At 39.5% G+C, this 10610-nt stretch overlaps 1 protein-coding gene across 1 annotated transcript in view; it reads left to right on the top strand.

Moving 5' to 3' along the window:
* Positions 1–4692: 4692 nt before the first annotated feature.
* Positions 4693–10610, top strand: part of PSKH2 (protein serine kinase H2) — a 31986-nt gene continuing 26068 nt past the window's right edge. Inside the window, exon 1 of the mRNA XM_073631906.1 lies at positions 4693–5002. Coding sequence (XP_073488007.1) covers positions 4761–5002 — 242 coding nt within the window. The 5' untranslated portion in view covers positions 4693–4760. The remainder of the gene's footprint in view (positions 5003–10610) is intronic.

Raw genomic sequence — 10610 nt, 5'->3', positions numbered from 1 at the left:
CACATTGGAGGTAAGTATGACATGTTTGTTATTTTTAAACAAAAAAAACCCAAGATGTAATATCACTTTAAAGGTTGTTGCATTTTTTGGGAGTGAACCTGCAAAGTTTTCAGCCAAAAGTTTGCAATTTGTTAAGATTGCGAATCCCCGAAATTCACCGCAAACCTATACAAATGGTGAACCAGAACCTCACCCTTGACAAAACCGATCTTTGAATTCTTTACATTAATTAGCAGTCCAAGTGCTCACATGTAACCCCCACCCTTCCTCCATCTGAAATACAGCAGGAAAAACCTACAGATTCAACACTTGAAAAGGTATGCAAACTAAATTTTGGGGTGTACACATTTGAGGGTGTAGACATTCAAAGCATCCCAGCAATAATAAAATGAATATAATGAATGAATAAAATGAATATGGCTGCAGCATGGAAGTGTGGGCTTTTAGGGGTTAAAACAAAGACATAACGCCTCCTCCCCTCCTGAAATGCCATATCGAAGAGCAATCCACAACGGATTTCTCTTCAGAGGGCTAATAAACCCTTAGGAGCTTTGAAAAAAAGGCAAGGGAAAACACACTGCTGTCGTACATAGACAGTAGCCAATCGGAGATGAGTAATTTACAGATCTGTAATGCTTTAAACCGAACTGATTGGCTGCTTTTGATTACCGCTATTTGAACTGTTTTCTTAAATAAGCCGGGCAAAGTTGATCTTCATATAGTGAATTCTCTCTCACTTGCCACATACAGACATGCTAATAAAGTGTTTTGCACAGTTTGTCTTTCCACTTCTTTGGGATTAATGAGAAATCACAATGTGTATTTGTGTGACTTCCTCTTATTTGTTCCCCACAGTGTCTGTACAGCTGTCCAGGTTTCCTCTAATCTCCTCCTTGCTGGGAATTGTCCTATTTTGTCTGTGGGGCCACCAATACTCAAACAGTCTACAGTAATCAGAGATCGTCTCAGCTGAAAAAGAACCAGTTATATACATGTCACTGGAGAAAGAGACATGGCCTAGTGCTGTATACCTTGACAAAGCCTTATTTCTGAGATAATATGCTCCTCAATCCTGACGAAGAGGGATGTAGAATTCAACAAAGACTAGACCTCATGCATTTTCTGTGTTGGTGATGCCGCTGGTATTGAAGCTTAAGCCAAGACAGACAGGAAAAGCAGAATATTTTAGCTAGGGACTCCGGAAAATAGATGCCGAGCACTTCTTAATGATTCTCTTAAATACTGAAAGTTCTGAGAGTTTACCAGATTTTTACAAAAATGTGTTTTTTTTTAAAGTATTAGGAAGTGGTACCTACTAATTTAATTCACATATTTTACTCATTATTAGCTAGACATTAATACAGTAAAACCTTGGTTTGAGAGTAACTTGCTTTGAGAGCGTTTTGCAAGACAAGCAAATTTTTAAAATAAATTTTGGCTTGATAAACAAACGATATCTTGATAGCGCCTTGTCACAACTGAGTATACAAGAGAAGAGAGACGCCTCTAAGTGTAGCAATATGGTTACATTTAATGAAGGTACAACATTTAGCAACATATTGCTACACTTAGAGCAGGGGTCTCAAACTGGCGGCCCTCCAGCTGTTGCAAAACTACAAGTCCCATGAGGCATTGCAAGGCTGACAGTTACAAGCATTGACTCCCACAGGCAGAGGCATGATGGGACTTGTAGTTTTGCAACAGCTGGAGGACTGCCAGTTTGAGACCGCTGACTTAGAAGCTCCTCTCTTCTCTTTTATACTCTGTAGCTCCTGATGGATTTTGCTTCTAATCCCCTTGTGGAGGCTTCCATTTGTGGATGGACATTTTATGGTTATTAAATTGCTATGAAATTTTTATATGGACTATAAACTGAAGGACCTGTGAATAAATGGTTGTGGAACGAATCATTTGAGCTTCCATTATTTCTTATGGGGAAATTCGCTTTGATATACAAGTGCTTTGGATTACAAGCATGTTTCTGGAACCAATTATGCTCGCAATCCAAGGTTTTACTGTAAATACGTTTAATGGGAGCAGAACATTTCAATGCAGCTGCTGTGGTCAGTCCATGTCACGTATTCTGTGGATTACTAAGCAAATGTCCAACCTTTTAACTGTCTTATCCTGATTTGTTTCTAATCTATGGATATTAACTGTGCTGAATTCCCAGTTATTATTAGACCTTAATCATTATTGATACAGTCAGTTTATAGAAAACCTCTTTCATAGGTCTGTACAGACTAATGCTTGAGCATAGAGGGACAGTTTTGCAGACATTACAACATGCTTATTTATACGGCAGTAAGCAGAGTTATTCTTTTGGTATGTACATGACCGTGCATATGTGTGCGTGTGTATGCAGGTTCAGTCCATTTTCTCCACTGCAGGTGGCACTGGTCCACAGTGGCAATGCAGATGAGAAAGTCAAGAGAAGTAATGTTTCTCTATGATTTCCTCGGTCACTTGGGCAGTGATCTGGTGGGATACACATTCCCCACGCGACCCTGGGGGGTCATTCTTAGGTCAGGCAGAGCCTATGGTAGGTTAATTGGATCCTGTCTAAATTGGCCCTAGTATAGGTATGAATGTGAGTTAGGGACCTTAGATTGTAAGCTCCTTGAGGGTATAGGGACTGATGTGAATGTATAATATATATATGTAAAGCGCTGCGTAAATTGACGGCGCTATATAAGTACCTGAAATAAATAATAAATAAATAAATAAATTTAAGACTCTTGCCCTTGGGTTTGGGGCACTTTATGTGAGTGGACAGGTTAGGGACAGGTTCTCCATCTGACAGAGACAGTGGTAGCGGTAGGGAAAGGTTGAGTAGTGGAGTAGGGAGAGAGCAGGGCCTACCTCTTCAGGAACCTGCTATTTGGGTGTGGACTTCTGGCCACTGTCACCCTCTGCATGACTGTAAGTGGCATCAGATGGGTGAGTTCCCCGCTGGGCCTGTTGTACTGTTGACTTACTGTTCAATACAACGTTCTATACAAATTGGGACTGTGTGCCACACCATGTTGCACCTACCGAACACATGCCATGTGGTATTTTATCATATGCCAATAATGCTGCATAGCTGCATTTATAGACCACCTGATGTAAATTGATAGTGCTGATTGTAAACGAGGCAATGTATGTTCAACCGATGGTAAATTCAGAGGGGGGGGGGGGATAAATGAACTTCTATATAAATGTATACCCGTGCAAGTGCCCAACAATTTAAATATATTAAAATAGCAAACTAAATCTGTAATATGTGTAGAAATGTATTTGCTTGGGTAGCCAGTCACATAATACTGTGGAAACATTGTGCTTGAGTGCTGTTTTTAGCACAAGGGGCTCTTCATGATATTCATGTAGGCAGGTGCACTACTTTCTCTACTGCAGGTGGTGCTCTTCTGCAACGGCACTGCAGTTGGAGAAGAAGTTAAGACAAACATAGTTCATCTTTGGTTTCCTGGGTCATTGGGGAAACATCCAATTGGTTGCTGCTGCCTCATGTGACTTTGGCAGCCATCTTGGGTCAGGCAGAGCCAATTTAAGGCCCTGGCTCCCAGGTTTGGCACGCATTTGTGAGTCGATAGAGTAGAGACAGGTACCCCGCCTGGTAGAGACACTACAGGTGGCAGGGAAAGGTTCCTGGCGAGGAGGTAAAGCGTAGGGATTGCAACTTCTCTGGACTCCTGCCTGTTTAGGCACAAGACGGCCAGGCCGCATTCTGCCCCTCTCTACAGTTTGGCTGCATTCCGCTTTCTACATGCTTTTGGAACTGTGAATGATCCTGGTTGGGTTGCCTTCTTACCGGATTATTTCTGAACTGTCTGCATTATTTCAGTACAAGTTATTTCATTGCATGAGGACTGAGTGTGTTATTCTCGCCGCACTGCACTCCACCCTACCTGCTGTACATTCGTAATTGTAAATCTTCCTCTGTGTGGCCAGCAGAAAGGTAACACAATCACAATCATTTATTATAGCACAGAGCAGTAACCAAAGGCCAGTAACCAATATCAACAGATAATTTTTCATAAATCTGTCTTCACTAAATTTCCACTCTTTTATCTAACAAACCAGAGTCAACCACTAGGGACTGCTTGGGAACTGCATCGTTGAGTTCACTACTATTTACAAAATTGACCATGTGTCACTCATACACAGGTGAGCTAAGTTGTCTGAGAATTTTCCCTGGAAGCTGCTTGCAGCCCTTTCTGAAAAACATTTGGTATTTACAGTGATGGGCAAATCTGAAAAAAAAAACTTGGGGGATGCATTAAGTCTGCCAGGCACTAAAATTGTTCTGGTAATAGTAGAGTTTCATGGACTCACTAATGCTTTATTGATATCCAAGCAGATTATTTCTGAAGTTGAAATCTGTGTTCTGCCCAAATAATGCCATATGTAGAGGCAGAGAAAGTCTAAAACACCTTTTTTTTAGCAGATAACTACATGTATAGACAAGAACAATTTATTCTGCAACTATGCAATGGATTAAAAAGCCAGAACTATGCTTTATTACTATTTGTAAGCCACAAAAAGCTCTTACTAATGTCTTTCTAAGGTGATATATGTTGTTCTTAGACTGCCTCCCCTTAGTAACATGTCTGTGTCACAAAGAAGGGGCTGAGCTCGGAGTGTAGGAGGATACAATAAGCTGTTCATGAGAATTTCTGTCCTTTTTTGTGTCAGGTTACCTGGATGTGTGATGGGTCCCTGTCCTCTGGTTATGCTCTTCAGTCCCCTATCCTCCTGAGATGGGGTGTGGAGCAAGCAGTAAGGTGCTCCCAGAGTCTATGGAACCCCCATTAAAGAAGAACCCTTACTATGTCAAACTGATCCGTGCTATGGTTCCAGTCCAGTTCTGCAACGAGCCAGTAAAATGCAAAGCTGAATTCTGGGGGCTACAAGAGGAAACCAAAAAAGATCGGGACATGGAGGCAAAGAATATTCAAGTCGCCAGATACCGTGCAAAGTTTGACCCAAGAGTTACAGCCAGGTAAGTTTTTACTGTAGTGATCAATTGTAGATCTGGGATCAGACACAGGTAGATTGAAAAACTTTATAAGTATGGGCTCATGCACTCCAACAACTTTTAAGAAGCATAACAAAGTGTATAAATGGAACATGTGACTACTCAGATGAGTATTTGATCGAATATTTTTGTGCAAATTTACTTTTGCTTTTCAAATGCTAAGATCCATACCCTTTCATCTTTGTCTATCCTGTAATTATATAATACATGTTACCACAATGTGTACACACTACAATTACATGTTTTTGGGAAAAAAAAACTCACCCTACTTGCATACCACATACAAATAGATATGGGACATAACAGATGAACTTCTGTGTCATGGAAAACATTTGTTGACTCACTTCGTGGTATCAAAGAACATTGGTTTAAAATACTCCCCTATAAAAAGCTCTAAAATCTCACATTATTAAAAATAATCAGTAATCTTCAACCCAGGGAGAGCATTTATATAAGTCTGTGTTGCATCATTGCGTTATGTTGTACTTGCCATAAAGTGAGCTCCACACTCTGCAGTTCAAAGGCGGCTATACGGAGCAGTGAAGATTGCAACGCCTGCACATATGAAGTGAACATTGAAGGACAGGTCAACGCAAGCATTGTTCCCATTCCTCATCATAAGTTTTATCCCCAATGTGTGTACAGGGAGTGTGAGCTTTAGGGATAAGTTGGGGTTTTCTGCTTTCAGTTTGCAAAAAGTCACAAGAGCAAACAGTTTCAAAGAACAGATTTCCCGGCCCCCTTTCTACAAAAGGTGGGCTCCAAGCAGCCACATTGTCAGTGTATGTTGTAGTTGTTAGGAAGAACTGTCAGTTCTGTTTAGAGCGATATACTGTTTTTATTTATTTATTTCATTTGGTATTGGCATATGCCCCCCAAGGCAATGCCCAGCTTCTTATGCCTTGGAATAACAAGCTTTGCCCATATAGATTTCAATGGGGCTTGCTGTTCAAGCAAGATTTGTGAAACGGTTTGCGAACCAAAAACCCACGCAGATTTACTCATCCCTAGTGATCTTCAACATTATTTTACAGTTGAGGTTCATTACTTTTACCATGCAACAGTCACAACCAACAGCAACGCATAACAGATGCCTGTGTGCATACAACGCTACTTTTCTTAAAGTGGAGTTCCAGCTTGGTCTCTCCAACTTTGTGATAATCCAAACTACAGGAATACCCCACTTTTAGGTACACATTGGGGTTTATTTACTAAAGCTGGAAAGTGCAAAATCAGGCTCACTTCTGTATAGAAACCAATGAGCTTCCAGGTTTTATTATCAAAGCTTAATTGAACAAGCTGGGGTTAGAAGCTCATTGGTTTCTATGCAGAAGTGAGCCTGATTTTTCACTTTCCAGCTTTTGTAAATAAACCCCGTTGCGTACAGAAAAGTGGGGTATGACTGTACAAACAGCAAGTCTCACACCTTTCATTTTTGTTGATGACAGCTCTGAACGTCTGCTGGTCACAAAAAGATGTGTTTTTATCATTAAATAGAAGATACACTATATTATCAAAAGTATTGGGACGGCTGCCTTTACACGCACATGAACTTTAATGGCATTCCAGTCTTAGTTCGTAGGGTTCAATATTGAGATGGCCTACCCTTTGCAGCTATAACAGCTTCAACTCTTCTGGGAAGGCTGTCCACAAGGTTTAGGAGTGTGTCTATGAGAAGGTTTGGGCTTGGCCTCTTAGTTCCAGTGAAGGGAGCTCTTAAGGCGTCAGCAATTTCATGCTCCTAACTTCGTGGGAACAGTTTGAGGATAGCCCCTTCCTGTTCCAACATGACTGCACACCCTACGGACTAAGATTAGGATGCTATTAAAGTCCATGTGTGTAAAGGCACTACCAATACTTTTGGTAGTATAGTGTAGATTTCAATGGGGCTCGCTGTTAAAGCAAGATTCGTGAAAGAGTTTGCGAACCAAAAACCCAGGCATATTTACTCATCCCTAGTGATCTTTAATATCATTTGACAGTTGAGGTGCACTACTTTTACCATGCAACAGTCACAACTAACTGCAACGCATAACAGATGCCTGTGTGCATACAACGCTGCTTTTCTTAACCTCCCTGGCGGTTTTCCCGAGTGTGGCTCGGGGTTAAAATTCAGCACCATTAGCGGTAACCCCGAGCCACACTCGGGATTACATTGCAGGATCCTGGTGCCTCCTTACTTACCTTGTCCCCGGGATCCTGCGATGTCCCCCGCAGTGTCCGTGGGCTGTGTCCTCCTCCGAAGCCTCTCCGTGCCAGGCTCCGTTCCCTGCGAGCGTTGCGACGCACGGGGGCGGAGCCTGGCGGAAAATTAAAAAAACAGTAAAAATCATAACACATACAGTACTGTAATCTTACAGATTACAGTACTGTATGAAATGATTTCACATCCCTTTTGTCCCCAGTGCTTTGTCCCATGCCCTGCATGCAGTTTTACATGATATACACTGTTCTTTCTGCCTGGAAACTGGAGATTGTCCATAGCAACCAAAAAGTGTCCCTTTACGTCAAAAGTGGCTTTAGACCAGCTAGAAAACAGCGATAATAAATTAGAACACTTGCAGAATTGAGCGATAGTGAATCGTGGGGAAATTTATTTTATTACTATTTATTTTAATTTTTTTTAATTATTTATTTTTATTTATTATATTATAATTTATGTTTTTGTGTTTCAAACTTCATCATACCCGGGATATCTACTAGACTCTGGTTTGGACAGATTTAAGTGTGTTATTGTTAAGATTTACAGACCTACAATATAAAACGCCAAATTTCCATGCAAAATAATTGTACCGCTTTCAGCACCTAAAATCCGAAATAATCATACCGCCAGGGAGGTTAAGGTGCAGTTCCAGCTTAGTCTCTCCAACTTTGTGATAATCCCAACTACAAACAGCAAGTCTCACATCTTCCATTTTTGTTGATGACAACTCTGAACGTCTGTTGATCACAAAGGGTTGTGTTTTTGTCATTAAACCAGATCCTTCAGTCATTTTTTCAACTTTCCATCTATTAAATCTCCCTTGCTGTTTTAACTTTGGATAGTAACACATTTTTTTCTGCCGGTAAATACCTTATACAGCCCACTTCCTGTTTCTTGTCTGGTCATTAGCCTAGGCTTATGACATCATGTACAGCTCTCTCTCTCTCACTCTCGTGAGAGTTTGCCGGAAGGGAGGGGGGATGATTTTTGCTGATGCTACATGCATGCGGGAGCCACCAGTCACAGCATGATCCCTTTAGAAAGGGCACTATCGTCTAATGTGCGCATGTGCCGATGACATCGGCGCACGCGTATATTGTAAATATCTCCTAAACCGTGTAGGTTTAGGCGATATTTCCAGCACCTACAGGTAAGCCTTAATATAGGCTTACCTGTAGGTAAAAGTGGTTGTACAGAGTTTACAGCCACTTTAAAGAAATCTTCTAAAGAAAGTTCCTCAGTTAGTACATAGACACTGGACCAGTTAGTACATATCACATGGAAGTCTATCAATTGATCATAAAGAGTCATTTTTCTAACTCTGCAAATGGCAGACTTCTAATCACGCTGTATAATTACTGTACGGGTTATGTGTATACAAGCAAACAATAACTTTGGTGACCGAAGATTAGACATGTGCAATTAGTTTTGTTCCAAATTCGTTTTTTAATGAATTTTGACAAATTTGTTAATTCAGAAATATCTGAATTAACGAAAACCCGTTTAACAAATTTTTCCGAATATTCATAAATTCGAATATTCGTAAATTCGTAAATGTTAAAAATTTAGTAAATTCAAAAATTTGGAAATCTAAAATAATAACTAACTAATAATAACTATTACTAACTATTGAATTATAGGTATTATAATTTCCTTTCAAATTTGTCTGTTAGTGAATGTAACGAATACGAATTTATTTGAAGTTACGAATCATCCGAAATAAAGAATGCCTTATCTAAACGAATGGAACGTAACAAATTAATAATAAAAATGTTTTATTATTATTTATTATTAATTCATTATGCTCCATTAGTTTAGATAAGGCATTCGTTATTTCGGATAATTCGTAACTTCGTATTCGTTACATTTACTAACAGCCAAATTTGAAAGGAGATTCCAATACCTATAATTTAATAGTTAGTTATTATTAGTTATTAGTTATTCGAATTTTCAGATTTTATTTTTTATTTTCAGATTTTCTATTTTACGAATTTTTGAATTCACGAATTTTCGATTTGCGATCATTCATATTTTCAGATTTTATTTTTTATTTTCAGATTTTCGAATTTATGAATTTACGAATTTTTGAATTGCGATCATTACGAATGACCCGAAAAATGTAAAGAAAAAACCCCAAAAAAACGAATGAAAGAAAAAAGAACAAATTTTTCGGCAGTGCACATGTCTACCGAAGATAGGACCTGAAAATGTAAACTTGCCAAGGACCCCTTTTGGTTTTTAACCAGTACTAGTTTTTGGTTTACAGGGAAAGCTGTGAAAAAACATGCCTCTAATAATCTAACACTTGCTAAGCAAGCATTGTAATAAGTTTATCTGTTGGCATTTGTTGCTAAGCATTAATGGCTGGTTAATGTTTCAGGGAACATTGCACGCAGTGTCTATTTTAAAACAGTGATCTGCTATTCAAACATTTCACCTAGATCCTTGTTAGTAACAGGCTATTGAACAATGCTGATCATATGTACGCTCTGCAATGTCTGACAGAGTGCTAAATGCTTGATTTGAATACCTTTGTATATGCAGCCTAACACTGCAACATTCTCCGAAGGCAACATTCTAGATGTGCCAAAAATAAAGATGACAAGAATGATAAAACTACAGATTTCACCTCTGGTGAAATTTTGCCAAATCAGAAATGCTCCGTTTCGTTCACTGAGCCAATTAGTCGGAATGTTCTTAAAAATAAAATCTACTTCTTTTCTTTTTATTTAATGAGTGTGGATTTTTGGGGTCCGTTTACTGTAGTTTATTATATTTCATTTAGTGCTCTTTGTGTTTGTGTTTTTGTTTTCTTTTTATTGTGTATGTGATTAGCACTCATGTACTGATGTTTTATATTATTTATTTCACTTCTTTTGCTGTTTTTTTTTTTTCATGTGTGTAAATAATTAGGCTAATGAGGGGCCAGTTTTAGGTACAAGAATAAGTTCAGCATAGTTAAGAAGAGCTTATGTAACGCTCAAGAGCCAGGTAAAGCCCACTGCACCCTTAAAGTGATTGTAAAGGTTTACATTTAATTTTTTTTAAAATAAACATGTTACGCTTACCTGCTCTGTGCAATTGGATCCTCCTCTTCTTGGGTTTCCCACTGGCGCTCCTGGCTCCTCCCACTCACCAATGCTCCTATAGCAGGCCGTGTGTCCATAAGACATAAAGAGCGGGGCTTTGCCCCGCCCCTCGCTCCCTCCTCACTGGCTGTGATTGACAGCAGCAGGAGCCAATGGCTGATTGCCCACCAGAGCTCTCCCTTTCCCCTTTTAGAAAGAGGCATAAATAGAGCTATGACAGAGTAGTGTGTTGGTTGGAGTAGTGAGAAGTGTCTTGAAGTAAAGGGAGTACAGTGTTCCT

The sequence above is a fragment of the Aquarana catesbeiana genome, linkage group LG05 (genome assembly GCF_042186555.1).
Source record: "Aquarana catesbeiana isolate 2022-GZ linkage group LG05, ASM4218655v1, whole genome shotgun sequence".
Classification (NCBI taxonomy): Eukaryota; Metazoa; Chordata; class Amphibia; order Anura; family Ranidae; genus Aquarana; species Aquarana catesbeiana.
This window is presented reverse-complemented; position numbering and strand designations above follow the sequence as displayed.